At 39.1% G+C, this 19,335-nt stretch overlaps 1 protein-coding gene across 2 annotated transcripts in view; it reads left to right on the top strand.

Annotated features, from left to right (window-relative positions):
* The window catches only part of ABL1 (ABL proto-oncogene 1, non-receptor tyrosine kinase), a 247,412-nt gene that overhangs the window by 188,193 nt on the left and 39,884 nt on the right, over window positions 1-19,335 (top strand). Inside the window, exons 1-3 of one of the 2 annotated variants that reach the window (XM_037796929.1) lie at window positions 484-725; window positions 14,534-14,707; window positions 15,262-15,557. In XM_037796929.1, coding sequence (XP_037652857.1) covers window positions 641-725; window positions 14,534-14,707; window positions 15,262-15,557 — 555 coding nt within the window. In that variant the 5' untranslated portion in view covers window positions 484-640. Of the gene's footprint in view, window positions 1-483; window positions 726-14,533; window positions 14,708-15,261; window positions 15,558-19,335 lie in introns of those variants that run through there. The other variant, XM_037796930.1, reaches the window with a different exon arrangement.

The following is a 19,335-nucleotide window of genomic DNA, read 5'->3' as shown; positions in this document are numbered from 1 at the left end:
GTGGAACTTGGCCTTATGCGTCGCAGGTTGAGGAAGTCTCATGCCACAGCGGAGAATTCGAAGTCTCCTTGGCGGTTAACTAGAAAGCATGCGCTCCCTGAGGTCGTCCGCATTTCTCACAGCCTCTCTAACTCCGTGTGTTTCTCAGGGTGTATTTACCACCCTTAAGGACGACTAAATGCCGGACTTGGACTTTCCACCCTCCCCACCCCCCCGCCCCCCCGCTATTAAAGTAGAAACTGAGTATCGGATTGTTTTTTGAAAGTGGGAATAGTTTAGGGCCGGCTTTTGCCTTGAAAAGGTAGAAGAAAATCTCCGTCCACGTCCATAGGGTTGTCTGTCCTTGTTGACTCAGTGCCGGCTGCGGTCGGAGAGGGGAGCGCGGCCCAGCGGGCCCGGCCAGGAGGGGGTTAAGGCAGCCGGGGGCGGGCCTTCCCCGCCGGAGCTGAAGGGGCCCTTTGTTGGCCGCGTCCCGGAGCGGAGACGGGGCCGGGGCGCGATGGCCGGGGCCGGGCGCGCCCGTCCGCGGTGAGGTCGCAGAGAGGCTCCGGGGCGGCTGGGCGAAGGCGAGCGGAGGGCCGCGCTGCGCCCGAACCGGGTCGCGCCGAACGCGGCAAGGGAGGGAGGAGCCCGCCAGCGCATGAAAATGTTGGAGATTTGCTTGAAGTTGGTGGGCTGTAAATCAAAGAAAGGACTCTCTTCGTCCTCCAGTTGTTATTTGGAAGGTAAGTTCAGGGCGGGCAGGATGGAGTAAACTCTGAACGAAAGCCTACAGCTGCGCAGCTGGTGCCGGTATCCTTTTCTTAGGCCTCTCGCTCGCTTGCACGCGCGCTCTCCCCTCTTTCTCTTTCTTTCCCTGAAAAGTCCCCGGAGGACGCTGCTGGCCCAGCGGAGAGTGCGTGGCTACAGCCCTCGAGCACCCAACCAGGGGAGTTCACCTCGCAGTAGCGGGGCCACGGGACTCCCAAACAGAGGGGCTCTCTCCGAGAAAGTTTTTAGAAACTGAACTTTACAGACCGTTATTGCCATTGTTAGCCTACGTTGTTTAATTTCCACTAATTGGGAATTATGTGTCAAAAAGGTTGCTCCATGTTCATTAAAACATATGATTTTCATTAAGTATCGTGTACAAAGAGAACATGGCTCTACCATTTATGGATACAGAATTGCAAGAGATCTTTCTGCTCCGTCCCCCCTCCCCCCAGACATCCCAATCTTATCTACAGACCATGAATAGGTCTTAAGAATTTTCTCTCTTTTCAGGGAAGGAAAGAAAAATTACACTAAAATTTAAGAAGGCATTTTGAATGGGTCCAACAGAGTACTTGGGGAAAAAATCCTCATGTTTCCTTCAGTAAAGCTTAGATTCAGGAACGTTTCACTTTTGCTGGCTTTCCACCCTAGTGTCCTTTTCTTCTCTAACCCAACTTATTTTTCTTTTCTTCTCTGGTTTTTTGTTTGTTTGTTTGGTTTGGTTTTAATTTTCTGCCTTAACATGATGACAACTGAAAAAGTGAACTGAAGATGATGAGTGGTCCTCATTTTTGTAGCTTGGAGATAGATGTGAAATTGATTGATTTGGGGACTGGTCCTCTCCTGTTGCCTTCAACAGAAAAGCTAATTGTACTTCAGAGATGGAATCCTGCTTGGATTTCTGTGTCATGTAGGACTTAAAATAGGAATAGAAATGTAAAGCTCATTTTAGATGGAATAGGATTTCACTATATTGCCATGAAGTTCTAATGTTTTTCTTTTTAGAACTGGAGTAGAAATAAAGTGAGGCCTCATTAACTTTCTAATATCTTTTTCCTTTCTTTCCAACTCTTTGGCTTAAAGGGCTGCCTGGAGTCAGTTATGTAGCCCAAACGATAAATGCCAGTGATACTGGTGAAACCTGTTTGCGCTTCCTGCCACAAGAAGTGTACATTGTTCCCCTTTCCTCTCTGGGATTTGAGGAGGCTTGATGCCTCAGAGGAGGCCCCACCAGATGGAGTGGGCTTGTAGAAATCTAACATTTGGAGGGAGGAGATGGTTTATTTGTCCCTAAAAGTTGGCGTCTGAGCTGCTAAAACCATCATATGTTAATACGTAGTTTATTTTCCAAGTTGCTCAAAATTCTGAACATATTCTCATTTACATCTGTAACAAGTTAGTGTTAGGCATTATTATCTCCATTTTGCAGATGGATGCCTAAGGCAGAGTTGATGAATGGATGTTTATAACTGCAGAGTGGAAGAAACTTTAGGTCAGAGCTTTACTGTGACATTGTTTTGTTTTCCTGGGGGTAAACTGGAGATATAGTACATACCTAGCTGGTTTTATTATTGTTTTGGGGGAAAAATAATCTAAAGAGTTTTATTCCAGCAAACTGTGATATCTTGAAATGAATTATGATGTTCATATGTCTCAAATGTCAAAAAAAATTCTGGTACAGCAGGTTTACAGGAGGGTTTTACTCTTGAAATTCTTTCTTGTTATTGTATGTTCCATATTTCATTAGAGAAAGTAAATGGAATTCTCATTTTGTAGCTGACAGAATTTAACAAATCTCAATGATCATTTCTTAAAGACTGGGAGTTCCACTAATCTCTTGGAAAAGACAGTTGCAGACTTTTTGTTTTTACTGATGTCCTAAATCAGTGAATCAGTGTTTAGTAACACCCGTTCAGTGTCCAGGCCCTAGGTCAGGGAGAGAGTTGAATACGATTTTTTTCTATTGTTCTTCAACAAAGGTTCTGGTGTAAATCCAATCTGAGCATGCGTGCTGCCTGCTACTCAGGCCTACCTTTCAAAGCAATAATAGTAAGCATAAATATAGCTACCAATTATTAAATGCTTTCTGTATGTGAAGCTCTGTTTCAGTACTTTACATTATTTGATTTACTTATTTCTGATGACTGTCCTATGGTTATTTCCATTTTATGGATGAGGAAACTAACCAAAAGATTAGGTAACTTGTCTTAGGTTACAAACTAGCAAGCGTGGTGCTGGGATTTGAACCCACACTGTCTGACTCCAGAGAACCCACTCTTAGCCTCTCTATACTGTCGACTGTGATTATTTATCTCATTTGGAACTCATTGTGGATTTTAAAATTATATCTTTACTAAGACCCTAACTAATGCCTGAAAGAAGATTATTCTCTCTCTCTTCTAGAAACCTAAATACTAGTAAAATGATCACTTTTAGCAGTAGAATTAAATTTTTTAAATGTATATTAAAAATACCTATATATGATAAGAAATTCTATTTAGTGAGTAGTAATTCTCCTACCCAGTTTCCATACCCAGAGGAAATAACTCTCAGGAGTTTCTCTTGTGTCCTTCTAGAAATATTTTATGCATACACAAACATTTTATATTTGAATTTTGCCATCCAATTTTGGGAAAAAGTATGTTTTGCAGTATTTATTCACCTTGATCACAGGTAGCTTTATAATCTGTGGTCCACTTTGAACACTAAATTTTCTGAATATTTCTTCCCTATGGAGATACAAAAGAAAACATGATCATTAGCCATTTGAATTCACTTTTTTTCTGTTTTTCTTGTATTTGTTCATGTGCTTATGTCTGTGTACATTGTGCAGGAATATTTTACATGAATGTGTTAGTTCTGTACTGTGGAATAAAAAAAATAATGTCTGTGAGGTGAACTCTTCTTGAACTTTCAAAATTTATTTTAAGGGCCCATTTTTAAGCGCCTCTTTTCAGCAGTTAACTTTCTGGTAAATGCTTTATGTGGTGTCAGCCACACAGATACACTTTTAGAACTTTTGCTTTAAAGAAGTTTGTACTCTTTCTAAATACTCTTTCTTGATGTCATCAAATACCTCCCCAGTTTAGTAACAAAGAAAATCTGAGGCTCTTTTGTAACCTAATAGAAAGCCAGTCAGTCCTTTTTGTTTTGGGTTATATTAAAATATTGAACATTTATGATGTGGCAGGCCTTGGCACTAAGCACTTCATGTACATTCCCATTTAATTCTCATACCAATGCTATGAGGTGTAGATGTTCTTAAACTCTCCCCATTTTATAGAATAGGAGGAAGAAGGGCCCCAGTTCACTTTGGTTGGAAATGGTATTGGAATTGGAGTCAGGAAACCTTGAGTTTTTGTCTGACCTCTCTGAGCTTCTATTTTTTTACCTCTAAGACAGAGATAGCATCTTCTGTCCAGCCCACCTCAAAGGATTGTTTTGAGGACCTGTGGGTTGGTTCAAATGAAAGCTTTCAAAGGTGTTGAATGTACGATTTTATTCCTTTGAAATGTCCTTAAATCCGTACAGTTTTATGCTTATCGCAAGTAGTGTTAGATTACCATTCTCACGTGTAGGCAGGGCAGCTCTGGAGCCAGTCAGCCTGCATCTGAATGCCAGCTGTGCTGCTTGCTGCCTGGTGATCTATGGCAGTTGCTCTCTGAGCCTCAGTTCTGTCATTTCTAAATAGGAGTCGTGATAGTACCTACCTTATTGAGTTGTGAGATTTAAGTAAGAGATTTTGTATAAATTGTTTAGCACAGAGCCTGGCACAGAGCTATAGTTCCTCATGTGTTAGCTGTTGTTATTTTAAACAAATATTTAGCAGTCATTTTAGATTGAATGCTTTGCCAGTTTCTCTAATGGCTAAGTGTGATGGTAAAATTGAGCTGAACCCACCCATAATTTTTCTTCAGTTGTTAATGAAACAATTAGTTTTCACGTTTGTTTTGATGCATATAATTAATACTTCCTGTCCTTGGTTTTAAGCTGGAAAATATCTTTCCTTCCTCTGATCCTCCCTTATTCCCATGGTGAATATTTTAATTATGGAAGAAAAAAATCGCATTGGTTCATCGTTGGCATTTTATATCTCCTCTCCAGAGGCAATGTTTCCACAAGCCCCAAACATGTGAAAACTGGAAATCTCACACTACTTATTACTTTGTTGTAAAATCAAGTAATTGTGATTTTTCCCATATGATCACTGATATGAAATGGAAACTGAAAAAAAAAAATCAGTGAATAGGTTTTAAAAACATAACAAGAACTCAAGATCACATGGGACATTGGAGGAATTTCACTCTTCCTCTGCATTGGTGGATCATATTTAAACATACCAAAGAACATTTATAAAATAAAATCTTAGATTAGATTTTTTAAACTTTTTTAATGGAAAAGTTAAACCTATAACAAAAACAGATGGCATAATAAATTCTCATGTACACATTACCCAGCTTTAACAATTACTACTTTATTGTCAGTCTTGTTTTAACTTTATCTTTGTCCTCCCCTCCTTCCCACCTTGTTATTTTGAAGTAAATTCCAGATAAGCTTAGAGGTTTCCTTGCATGGTTCCAAAGCCATTAGGAAGAATTGCTTGCTAGTCACTTACTTTTGAGGGTATAACTTTGTCCTCAGATGAGAGTTTTTAATATCTCAGAAATTGGTTTTAAAATCTTTTTTTTTCTTAACCCACACCATAGTTCTTCGTTGTACTGTGCGTGTTGGGTGATGGTGATGGGGAAGACATACAGACAGGTGGGGGAGACAGAGAAACAGATGGGAAGTAGAGAGAGAGGAAGGGGAGACAGGCACAGAAGGGAAGATTCAGAGACTGGGAGATAGAGATGAAAAGACAGGTTTAGACAGGAAAGAGAAAGCAAAGATAGGAGGGATGGAAGACAGAGGAGACGGGAACAGAGGGAGGATGGGGGGACGGGAGCAGAAGAGATCAGGAAGATAGGGAGAAAGAGAAAGAGCAAGATCATGAGAGAGAAGCACAAGAGACTAAGACACAGACAGACCGATGGACAGGCCGCTCATGGGTGGGCAGCTGGAGGGAGAAACAGAGAGACCAATAATTTCACTTCTTTCTCTGCTTTCACTTCCTCCTCTATCAATGCAATAATAGTAGAGTACACTTAGGATGCACTTAGGATCGTGAGGATTCATTGCAGATAAAGTGGCTGGCCCAGTGCTGGCCCTCAGTAAGGGCTCAATAAGTGTTAGCTATTATTCTGTCACATTAAGTTGCTTATAAGTTCAACCTCATTACTCTCAATTCTCTTGAGAGACCTAATCCTTATCAATCTTACCAGTCCCCCAAATTTAGCATGAATAGAACCAGCCATTGCTTTTTGAAACCAAAAGACATTCTTTGGGTCATGTTCCATTACCCAGATTAGCAATAGAAATAGTGATGGATACCCAGACATTCTGGGGAAATTGCCTGCCATTGGGTTGCCCAGTTATTCCAGTGACTCAGTTCTAAAATGATCTGGGAGTCCATGATGACACATTGAAGGAGAACAGGAAATGTGAAATGAATGCTTTCAAACCATCACATGCTTGACAGGCAGAGGGGGAGGCTTTTCAGTCTGTTGCAAATGGCCTATGACAGAACAGAAATGCTTTTATGGTTAGCAGGCTCACTGTGGACACTTTGAATCTGCAGCCAGTGTGGGGATTCCTGGAGCCTTTCCTCCACAGCAGAGGATGGAAAAGTGTGTGGTGGCATCCAGGGATCTCATGGCACTGTCCGCCTGTTAGTTGTCTGTAACAAATACATCCAGAAAAAAGTACTTTTACTTTACATCTTTGTTTTAGGATCTTGGCCATTGTTTATATTTCATTTTTTAAAAGAATCATTGATTTCCTAGACCCTTAGAAAGATTCACTATCATGCTGATTTTGCTTTCCAACTCTGCTGTCTGTCATTTTTGCTAGTCTTATTACAGGTTAACAGATTATTAAGGTTCACTTTTCAGTCATGACTTAATATTTTATCTTATTGCTAAAAAGAAACAAGCACGGAGTGAGTGTTCTACATGTGATTTCATTTTAACAAATGCCAAACAGTGTTATATGTTTCGCATTGCACTAGGCAGGTGCTGAAGATAAGGAGATAAAAAAGACTTGGTCTGTTCCCCAAAGGAGTTTACAATGCTGTGGTGACACCAGTAATAGAAGGAATAATTGCCCTATAGTGTAGTGCACCAGTGCCAGGCACCACACATGGCATCTGTGCACAAATACTCTGCATGCAGTGTGCATTGAGCCCTCCTAACAGCCCAACTAGATGGGCACCATTGTTCCCCTATTTTGCAGTTGAGAAACCAAGGCTTATAAATTAATGCTTTTCAAGACATGGTGGGGCTAAGATTTGAATAAAGCTTGTCCACCTCCGAGTCCATGCTTACTGTACTGCAAGTGATGTGTTAACAGATTGCATACCCTGTGATGCAGGACAATAATAGACACCAAGGACTAAATGGAGTGAAGAGAGAGAAATTAATTGGGGGTGAGAAGGTAGGGAGGAAGAAAGACCACTTAGAGAAGGTTTAAGTACTGTCAGGAAGATGAGGAGAAGGTTGGGAAGGGCACTCCAGGGACAGTAAATTGCACTTGTAAAGATTGCAGACAGGTGAAGCAACGACAGGGTGTGGTCAGTGGGGAGGGAGGACTACAAGGAGTTTGGAGAGGCTGGAGTGAAAAGTAGGGATAGTGGGGAAGGTGGCCCCAGACCAGACCCTGAAGGGCCTCATTTGTGCCCTTTAAGGGCTGGAAGTTTTCAGTAGTAGTCCTGGTAATAATCCAGGAGCACAGTGTCTCCTGCTGTTATTTGCAAACTCCCAACTGTCCTGCAAGGCAGATAATATCTACCTTTACCAAACAAGGAAACTACAGTTCTGAGAGACCTCAAACATTGCTCCAAGTGGCACAGTAAATGGTGGCAGACCATTGACAAACTGGGCTGCCACTTCCCTGGCCTGTGTTCTCCTCTGCAACCATCTCTGTGGGATTTTAGGCAGGAGATCACATTTTAGAAAGCTCCCTCTGGTGACAGTGTGGAGGTGGAATGAAAGGGGGCAGGATTAGAGGCAGGGAAACCAGTGCAAAGTCAAGGGCATAGTGAGGCTTGGAAAGGGCAGAAATGATCAGAGATTTAGGAGGGAAAATGGCCAGGATGTGGGATGTGAACTGACTGGAGGTGAGAAGAGAGGGGGCACCGAGGATGACTCCTGAACCTGTTCCTGGCACAGATGTGAATGACAGGTGTTCAGAATGGTTTGATGATGGTAGTATTTCATTTTATATGGGTCTTTATACTCTATTTCCAGTCATTATAGACTTCTTTGACAATAAATTCTTAGAAGGTATTATGTAATTCCTTTTATTTTTTCGCTTTCTGGTAGAAACAGGAATAAGGACTATATCTTCAGAGGTTAATATTTGAGCTGCTAATAGGGACGGGGCTTAGGATGGAGAATTCTGTTTTTTTAAAATTGACTAAGAGCATTATAATGTAAAAGGATTCTAGGGGAAATAATTAAACTTTGGACTAATTTAAATAACTTTATTTTTAAAAGTCTGGCTTATCTAAATAGATCTATTGCCTGTAATGCCCGTAAGTGGGAAGTTAATAAAACTTTTGTTAATAAAAACAAAATTTCATAATTGAGACTTTTCACTCATTCACACCAGCCTTCCTTATAGGTTCCTCTCCCTTTCAGAGCCTTAGTGTGGGAATTATTAACCCAAAAGATCCTTGGGGTCTGAGACAGAAGTCAGGGGCTCTATGTCCTTGATGGGAAAAAAAATTAGAACTCTATTTCACTAATCTCTAACTGAAATTTAGTATTTCCTTTTTTTAATGAACACAGGTAACTAATCAAGTTATATGAATAGCTCTTATGACTTGGTTACCAATAGAAATCAAAGATCTTTTCATATCATGTAACAGTTGTTGATATTATACCCATCACTACTTTGAAATGGCAGTAGTTATCACTGGATCCTGTTATTTAATGTGTTAATAAAGAAACATATATTTAAAGTGCCAGATGACAAATTTTTAGAAATATTTTGATGACCATTTCAAAAATAATGGGTTTCTTTTATTATCCTCTGTGTTTTATTTTATGCATTTAAAAGCTTTATTCAGAGAAAGAATCCCTGGGCTTCGCCTGCTGCTAGTGGGGTCCATGGTACAGCCCAGATGAGGAGCCCCTGCCTTAGTGGACCCATGTGGGAGTTCTCCTTCCTTTGCTATACACTGTCTTTTTCAGAATATGCCTGCTTTCCAACCCCAGTGAGCTCATCCCCTCAACTCCTGGCTCTTATTGTCTATATTCTTTAATTTATGAATTAATCTATGGGACAGCGCTTGTCTTCTATTAGACTTTTGCTGTTGAAGCCATGTAAATTTTCATTAATTATGTTTCTCCCACAAGATTATCCAGTTTTTGGGGAGCAGAGGCTTTGTGATGATTCGTTACAACATTACCACCCTGCCCTACCTCCCCTTCCCCAGCAGCTGACAGAGTATTTTGGGGCGCTGGGCAAAATACTTGACTGATTTTATTCAGGGTGTGAAGTTAATGTGAAGGTTATATTTAGCTAAATTTGTTTTTTTTTTTTAAATAATTTTAAGTTCACTGGTTGAGAGCATAAACAACATAATAAAGGGCTGAGTAGAATGTAGATAAAATTATTTTTGTCAGGTTCAAATTGTGGGAAATAATACTTTTACTCTAAGCTCATGTTATAAAAAGTTGTATGAGGCTGTTATAAACCGATGTGAGAATAGTCTGAGCATGATCTCATCCATTGGAACAGAGTATGAAATAAAACATGAAGCCTTCTCTCTTTTTAGAAGGATCTGTTTTATGGATTTTTAAATTATAGAGATTCCTTGAACTGGAAGAAAATAGTGAAGGACCCACAAAGGAAATAAGGATAAAGCAACAAGGGTTGAAATAATTGAATGTGAGCAAAATTAAATGTGTGTTATGTCATCTGACACATGCCTGCTCTCTTACCCCTCCCCAGCACTAAGGTGTCTGTGCCCACAGTGTGGACAGTAAGCACTGCAGCATTGCTGACAGCTTTGTCCCTCTAGAGGCAATTAAGACCTTAGAAGTGCCAGCAGGAAGGTGGGAAGCTTCCCAGGGTTGTTTTTCCTGGAGGTGAAATAGCTGGCAGTTGAGGTTTATAATTTGCCTCCCTTACTATTTCCCAGTGTTGGGTTGAGCAGCAGCTCCTGGAAGTCTAGACTGATATGCCATATTGGAGAATCTTTTGTAAACATTTTTGATCAATGACTTGCAACTTTAAGAATGCATTATTAGTATATAAAGCGATCTTTAAAGTGTGCCTCAAGACCCAAACCATTTTCTGAGATTGTTGTCCAAGCAGGTCAATCTGCACATATCTAGTGGGTTTTGTGGCATGGTTCTTACTGAATTTCCAAACAATTTGATATTCTCAAAGCTGGAGTGTACCTTTTTAGAGATGTGTAAGTATTTTTTATTTATCACCATCCTTGGTGCTCAACTGCCTAATGACTTTTCCTGAGTTTTGTTGGTGGATGGAAACTTTTTCATTAATATTACAACAAAACAAAATAGTTTTAAAGGGGATTAGAGGCACTTTTGAAAGTACAAATCTTAAATATACTTAAAATCTGATTCAGAAAGGGTACTGGAGAAAATGTTCACTAAAAATTTAAGAACAATAGCAGATGCTAAAATGTATTTATTTCCCAAGACTTTAACAATAGCTGAAGGATCCGCCAGAAAAACGAAAGAGGGGAGTTATTTTGGGCATCTTTTTTGAATGAAGGCTTTGGGCTTCTTCAGGGGTTTAACTTCCGGACACTGTACTTGCAGAAAGTTCATGTATTAAGCAAGGACGATTTAGGTATATTCTGCAACGTTGGCCTTGTAAGCTGTGATCATTTTTAAGGTTGACAAGCCTAGTTCATTATGAAATGAAGCAAGTAACTTGGCATTTATATGTTGTGAGTCAATTTTGACATCAGCCTGGACTGGGAATTGACTGGAAGGTTTTGGTGTTGGACTGTGGCTACACTTCAGTATCTCGATCCAGAGGCATGCATGAGCAATACTTCCCTTTGGGCTTTGGCCATTAATTTGTGGAATGGAGCAAAAACTGGAGAGGAAAATCGGAGGGACTGCCTTGGATTTCCTGATGTCCTGTTGAATCAAAAAGCAGTGGGAGGCCCTTTCCTTCCTGACTAAGGCCTCATCCCCTTACATAAAATTCCCAGCATCTGTCTACATTTTAGGGACAGTCCCACTTTAACCCATACTTTAAATTGATAGTCATCTCTGGGTGTGTATCTGCATTCTGTCTGTTCCAGGTGTTTGCCAGGCCACTTCCCCCTGATTATGTAACTTTGATCAAATCCAGATGGTGCAGAATGTTTGATAGAAGAGGTCAAATGGCATTTGAGGAGAAAAGCATTTCTGTTTTCATGACTTTGGTTTAATTTCCTGTGTGGACCTGATCTGCCAAAGTTGTACACTCGTGGCCATGAGGTTGGGATGCTAAAGAGAAATGTACAAAATACTTTTTTGGGATAACTTGAGGAGAATTCCCTTCCCCTAGCATACTTTTTCATTTTAAGTTGTCAGTTATCAGTTGGCTTCTATTTATAATAGTTTTTCTATTTTTGTACTTGTTTTCTGATTATGAAAATAATCTACATTCATTGTGAGAAATGTGACAAGATATAGAAAAATATAAAGAAAATTTAAAATGCTTGTAATTTTTAATTATAGCAACAGTTAACTGTTCACATTTTGGTGTAGTTCCTTCTGGTCTTTTTTTCAATTTCTACCAAATTAGAATCATGCTGTGTATATTGGATTGTAAAATGCTTATGACACTTAAACAATATATTATTATGAGTATATTCACAGACCATTAAATACTTTTCCCAAAAGTATTTTAAATCACTTTATGAATATTTTCTACTTTATGGATGTACCATAAACTAACTTATCTTGCATTATTGGATATTTTGAACCTTACCTTTTCTGTTATTTAAAATCACACTGCAAGACACACCAGTGTATGCAAATCATTGTGTGGATCTCTCAAGATAAATTCCAAGAGGGAGATCAAAGGTTATGAAATTTTTTAAAGACTCTGTTCATATTTCCAGTTGCCCTCTTAAAATGTTATAACAATTTATACCCCTATAACTGGTATTGTATGAGAGTGTCCATTCCACTGAAGTCTTACCAACTTGGGCTGTTATCCTCAAAAAATGTTTCTGCCAGTTTGACCTTTGATTACTAGTGAGGGTTAACACACGTTCATTTTTAATGGTCATTTTACTTTTCTGTGAATTGCTTATTCAGACTTTTTTGTCCTTTTCTTTCCCATTGTGAAGAGGTTTATTTTTTCTTGTTGATATATAAAGAATTCTTTTATGTTAAGAATCATTTGCCTAGTAGTTTTACTTAATAGACTTTAACAGTAGACCTAGCTTCCACTTAACTGCCTTGCTAAATTGACCAGCACACGCCACTTCCTTCATAAAACACAACTGCGCGGGGCCCATGGCACACCATGGGATTGGGCAGCCGCTCAGCACTGCCTGCTCACTGCTCCCACCAACCGGGTGGTAGCCCTACTAAGAGCCAGTTCTGTTTCCAAACCTGTTTATTTCAGATATATTTTTTGTAATTACTTAGTTAATATGAAACCAATGAAGCACAAGTATAAAAAGAGAGTTGTTTTTATGAAAACTAAGATGAATGCTTTAGAAAGACTCAGTAAGGACAGATAACTTAAAAAAAAAAGCTAATAAATTAGATGTGAGATAACCATAAATGATTAGAAGGAATTGTAAGACTCTAGAAGGATTCTGCACTGAGATTGCACACCACAGGCTCTAAGGTCTCCCTCCGCTTGAAGGGAATTTAACTGGGCGTGAGATGATGCATTATAGGTAGGACTTAACAGAAGACATCGAACTCTAAATATTCACCCATACTCAAAACAGCCCTTGGCCCTATAGTGAAGACTAGCACACTAACGTGAATTCATGTGTGTTGTGGGGAGCAGTGGTCACATAGTTTTTAAAAAATATAATTCTCTGTTTTAGCCATCTTTTTTGGTTAACTGATTAATACCGTATCATGATTGTGCTAGACACACTTTCATAGTCATTGTACTCAGAGCAGGGGCCTAACGTGTCTCTAAGCCTTTTCCACATTCTAGGATGTGATAGTATGTATCTTAAGGCCCTTTTCCTTGAAATTGTCTTTGCCCTCAGAATTCATAAAATGAAATTACCGAGTGCAGTGATTACATAATTTGAGATTTACTTAGGAAAACAGTTTCTGAAAGTTTACTGCACTTAGTAGTACAAAAGTGAGACTTGAAAGATACGTTCTGTTGGTTTGTTCCAATGATATCTTTTAGAGAATGTCCATTTCTGAAAGATCTTCAGTTTATCTCAACCTCCGAGGTGTCTTAGATGCCTTCAGCGGTTTTTTGAAGTTAATGCGGAATCAGGGCCACCCTAAGGAAATCCACAGAGAGGGAAAATTAAAACATAATTTTGGTTTTGATACCTAGTATGTTTAGCTCAAAGATATGGTAGATCCTTCCCATCTTTTCAAATTAGAATTTTCCTCTCTGTCTCTTTTTTTTTTTTAATTTGATTTCCTGTGGCGGTTTCCTTAAATGAGTATTGAGGTTTTGCTTCACAATGTCTTACAATTGTAAGGTCTGCTTGGATTAGATTTGCTGGTTTGGAAAAACCTTTTTGTGTATTGTCATTATCACAAAGAAATTCTATGGAGTTTGAACATAATTCAAGAAAAAAAAATTTCTAGGAAAAAAATAATGAGCCATTTGACAATGTAGTGAACAATATCTACATATTCATTCCATGAGCTATTTATTGACTTTCAGTGTTTAGAATCTACTTACAGACAAAACATAAAAGACCTTATCATTGTTACAAAACAGAAGTAACTATTGTTAATTTTCACAATATAAGAGAAAAATGAAAAGTAGACCATATTTGAGAGGTGGGCATAAGGAGAGGAAAGCTAGAAGAAAGGTGGGGTGAGATGTTATCTTGTGACATACGTTGTCGAGAGATTCTGTCTCTAGTTCATAGTACAAGAAATAAAGGTGTAAGACTGTTACTTAAGATTAAAACGGTAACCAGTAGAGATGTGTGAGAGAACTTATATTTAAAGAGATGGAGGTGTTCACCAAAAAAAAGCTGTTGCCTCTGGAGATAAAGAGGTATGGGTTAGAAAATATTTGTTTTTCATTGTAAGCTCTTTGGTATGATTTGATTTCTTAATTATGTGCATATATTAACTTTGATACATTTTTAAGTGTTTTAAAGTAAGAAATTTTTACTCTGTTATAAGCAGTGACAAAGACAATGAGGATGGACTATATTTAAATTTCTGACTAAATTCTTTTTGAATCAATGAATTTTAAAAGCTTAAAAAATATTTGGAAATAGTAGTTACCACCTTGGAATGAAAATACTTGGTATTTTCCACAAGGTTTGGTAAAGAGACAATTTTTTTACCACCTTGCTTAATATATAATATGTACAGTTGTTAAGAAATGAAACAAATTAGGAATGTATAATGTTGGAATCAGATTTTTGTTTTTGCTCCTGAGAATGAAACTTAATTTTATTTTCTTTTTTGTTTGTTTTCCAATTCTTCCTCTTCCTCTCTTTCTTCTATTCCCCTTCTTTCTCTTCTAGAAGCTCTTCAGAGACCAGTAGCATCCGACTTTGAGCCCCAAGGTCTGAGTGAAGCAGCTCGTTGGAACTCCAAGGAAAACCTTCTTGCTGGTCCCAGTGAAAATGACCCCAACCTTTTCGTTGCACTGTATGATTTTGTGGCCAGTGGGGATAACACTCTAAGCATAACTAAAGGTAAAAGGACTGTGGGTAACTGGAATTGGTTGCAAGATACAGAAATCAGCTAGCCAGCCCTTTGCTAATTGAAAGAGCAGCTTGAAGTTTAAATGGCAGAGACACTCCAAAAAATACAAGCATCTTTATAAGAGAGTCAGTTCCACTTAAGGAGAAGAATTCCTGTACAGTAGTCCTTAGCGAAAACAGAGGTTTCTGTTCTTTTTATGCTGGAAAAGACACGTCAACCAAATACTGACAAACATTTTCAAGATAAAGTATTTTTTTTTCCCTAAAAAGCTTCCTTATATTAAGAACAGAGCACTTGAGTAAACATAATAGATTTATAAAAAGTGAGACTATGTATTTATCTGTATATTCAGTACAAACAGGAAGACTTCTTATGTAAATGAGTATTCTTCTATACTTACAGATGCATGTATTTATATGGATTTGTTAAAGTGAAGTAGGTATTTGGAAATTTGGAAGTTTTTAGCAATCATACAAGAATAAATGAGAATGAACTAAGTTAGCTTTTAAAACTGATTTGTCTGATTTGGATCTTTTCTTACAAGGTGAAAAGCTCCGGGTCTTAGGCTATAATCACAATGGGGAATGGTGTGAAGCCCAAACCAAAAATGGCCAAGGGTGGGTCCCAAGCAACTACATCACACCTGTCAACAGTTTGGAAAAACATTCCTGGTACCATGGGCCTGTGTCACGCAATGCCGCTGAATACCTGCTGAGCAGCGGAATCAACGGCAGCTTCTTGGTGCGGGAGAGCGAGAGCAGTCCTGGCCAGAGGTCCATCTCACTGAGATATGAAGGAAGGGTGTACCACTACAGGATCAATACTGCATCTGATGGCAAGGTAGGAAATTCCAGAGAAGGGGGAGTATTTGGGGAGGTGGGACAGGAGTTCAAATTTGGCCAGGAGAACCCCAAGTCCTGTAGCCAGGTTAATAAATTGTTGCATCAAAGCCCAAACATCAAGAAAATGTTGAAGAATCTTTCAATTAAACAGCAAGAATCATTCCCTCAGCCCTATGAAAGACCCTTTATTACTATCAGTCATGTGACCTTTACAAGTTCATGGGCTTGGTGTGGTTCTTTTATTGTCCTGCTGGAGATTTTTGTTTTATGTTTTTTAATTGAGGTGAAATTCACCTAACACACAACTAACCATTTAAAGAGCACAATTCAGTGGTATTTAGTATTTTCACAATGTTATGTAACCATCAACTCGCCCCAGTTTCAAAACTTTGTCATCATCCCATGAAAACACTCCGTATCCATTAGTAATCACTCCTCATCCCTGGTTCCTCTAATCCGCTTCCTGTCTCTATGGATCTGCCTATTCTGGATACAGCATGTAAAAGAAATCATATAGTATGTGACCTTTGTATCAGGCTTCTTTCATTTAGCATAATGTTTTAGAGATTCATCCAGGTTGTAACAAATATCAGTAATTCATTCCTTTTTATGGCTGAATAATATTCCACTGTGTGTATATACCACAATTTGTTTTTCCATTCATCCATTGATGGGCATTTGTGCTGCTTCCACCCTTTGACTGTTGCAAATATTGCTGCTATAAACGTGTGTACAGTGTTGTATGTGGACATATGTTTTCATTTCTCTTGGCTATATGGCTAGGAGTAGAGTTGCTGGGTCATATGGTAATTCTATATTTAATTTTTTGAGGAGCTGCCAAATTGTTTTCCACAGTGCTGCACCAATTTTGCATTCTCAGCAGCAATGCAAGAGGGTTCTTGTTTCTCCACATCTTCTCCATCACTTATTTTCTGTTGTTTTTTTCTTTAATTAAAGCTGTCCTAGTAGATGTGAAGTGATATCTCATTGTAGTTTTGATTTGCATTTCCTTACTGACCCATGATGTTGAACATCTTTTTGTGAACTTGTTGGCTTCTTTGCAGAAATGTCTATTCAAGTCCTTTGCCATTTATTTATATATTTATTTATTTATGAAGTTGTGAGTTTACCAGATAATCGAGCATAAAATAGAGGATTCCCATATACCACCTTCTTTTTAACACCTTGCATTGTGTGGTCATTTGTTACAATTGATGAAAGCACATTTTTATAATTGTTCTATTAACTATAGTTTCTGGTTTAACTTAGGGTTCACTGTATTGTGCAGTTCCATGGGTTTTTTTTTTTATTTTATTCTAATAACATATATACAACCTAAAACTTCCCCATTTTTTAATTGATCTGCTAAGATTTTGTTATTAGCCATTTCTTAAAATAAGTGGAATATTTTTGGGGATTTGAACATTTTTTTTACATTAAGATCCCTCCTTTAAAAAAAAAAATCTCTGAGAAAAAGTCAAACAGTAGGTATTTTTAAAGTGAAAGACCAACTTAATAGCACCTTCCAAAAATAAATCTGACATATTGCCTTCTTCCTATGGATAAACTTACATTTGTATGTGTGTGTGTGTATGTGAATGTATACATACATACATACACAATTCTTAAATAAAAATGGGATCATTTTATACCTATAGATTTCCAAAACCAAATTGTAGTTTTGTAAAGGAATTGACTTATATAGTTTTGTAGTCTTTGTATAAACAGTACCTAAGACTCCATGAAGGGAAGGGAGGAATTAACATTTACTGAGTTCCTACTATATGCTGGGGCATTTTGTAATCATCATTTCATTTAAGTGTCACCTCAGTCCTCCAGGCAGATATTTCTGTAATCTGTGTTTTTGTGTTAAGGAAATGGAGGCTGGCTTAGAGGAGTGAAGTTTCATGCCCAGAGTCACCTAGTGTGTAATTATGGAACTAGGCTTGGATCCCACTGTCCACTCTACTGTACTATCCATGGGTATAGATAGGTGGATTATCGGGATGATTCCAGATCATGTATTTTTTTTAATAATATGTAATGTATGCACATCATAAAAAAAAAATCAGTAGAACAAAATACATTACAATGAAAATTAATTCTGTCTCCTAATTCAGTTTTCCTGTGCAGAGTTACCCAGTATATATATGTTTGTTTATATTTAAAAAGAACGTGGATGATACATACTCTATATACACTGTTTTGCATCTCGCCTTTTCCATCTAATAATATATTTTGGAAATTGTTTAGCTTAGTGTGGATGGGCCATCATTTATTTAAACAGTCTCCTATTGGTTGACTTCTAAGCTGTCTCCAGTCTTTTGTTATTATAAATAATGCTGTTAGGGAGGTGGCTTTCAAACTTTTGTTAAATTTCAGTCCATTGTAAGAAAAACATTTTATATCACCACCCCATATTCACACCAGTAAGAAAAGTTTCCTAAAACCTACTTACCCTTTCTGTATGTAATAATTTGGGTATTTGTATTCCCTTCTGTCCTATTTCATCTTTTTAAAATTCTGGTCATAATCCATTAACTCTGTTTCATGGACCTACTAATGACCATGACCTGAAGTTTGAAAACACATTGCACATGCTTTTTTATGTACACTGTAAATATCTATATGATAAGTTGATAGAACTGCAATTGTTTGATTGAAGGTGATAAACATTTAAAAATTGTATAGATATTGCTAAAATTCCCCTCCATAAATATTGTACAAATTTGTACTTTCAGAGAGAACCTAAGATGGCGGCTAGGTGAGACAGGGCACAAAAGCACCTCCGTGAAAAATACTAGATAGAAGCCAGAAAGTGACCCAGAACACCAGTTTCAGCGATGCACCAGCCGGACAAGGTCTGTTAAATCCACAGGGACCGTGCATTTGGTGAAACCGGGAGTCTGCACTCTGAAATGAGTGAGTGAGCCGGCTGAAAGTCCGGCGGCTGCGCTGCAGTGTGGGGAAACTGTGGGTTGGCGTTTGGAGACAGACTAGTTCCTTTTAAAAAAAAAAAACAACTCAGGAGGAGCTGTGGTTACGATGGTGAGATCCGCTCAGTGAAGCACGGCAGGAGCAGACTGTGCCAACGTGTCAGTGTCTGGCGTGGAGGATAACCCACTGCTGATTGTCTTGGGGCCAGGGGAGCAGAGGGAGCCAAAAGGAGGAAGGAAACTGTGCCCCTTGCAGCCATCTTCCCGGCGGGTGGGGGACACTCTTGCCTGGGGCCTGACCCACAGCCCAGAGCTGCGCCAAGGGTCCCAGTGTGACAGGGAGTGTTTCCTGCAGCACCGCACACATGCCACAATATCAGCTGTGGACAGTGACCTTTAGTGTACCCACAGCGAATTGTCCCGGAGCCGGGAAGGTGGAGCTGTTGCGAAAAGGGGGAAATTAACATGCCCCATTCAGCCATCTTAACAGCAGGCTGGGAAAGCCCCGGCACGGCACGGCGGCCCAGGGCTTTCCTGGAGGGCCAGCGCGCACTTGTGACGTGGCAAAACCTTCCCTCAGCAGAGGTCCTGGAAGAGCACCACTGAGAAGGGGGACCCTCTCGGAAATCCCAGGGACACTACGCCAATACCAAGGACTTGTGGGTCAGCAGAAGAGACAATCTGTGGCAAGACTGAAATGAAGGCTTAGACTCTTGCAACAGCCTTAAATCTCCGAGAACACCTGGGAGGTTTGATTATTAAAGCTGCCCTGCCTCCCTAACCACCCAGACACACACCCCACATTCAGGGCGGACAGCACCAACAACACATCTAAACTTA

This window comes from Choloepus didactylus, chromosome 10, assembly GCF_015220235.1.
Source record: "Choloepus didactylus isolate mChoDid1 chromosome 10, mChoDid1.pri, whole genome shotgun sequence".
NCBI lineage: Eukaryota > Metazoa > Chordata > Mammalia > Pilosa > Megalonychidae > Choloepus > Choloepus didactylus.
The sequence above is the reverse complement of the archived record's forward strand: the minus strand, read 5'-3'. Positions and strand labels throughout refer to the sequence as shown.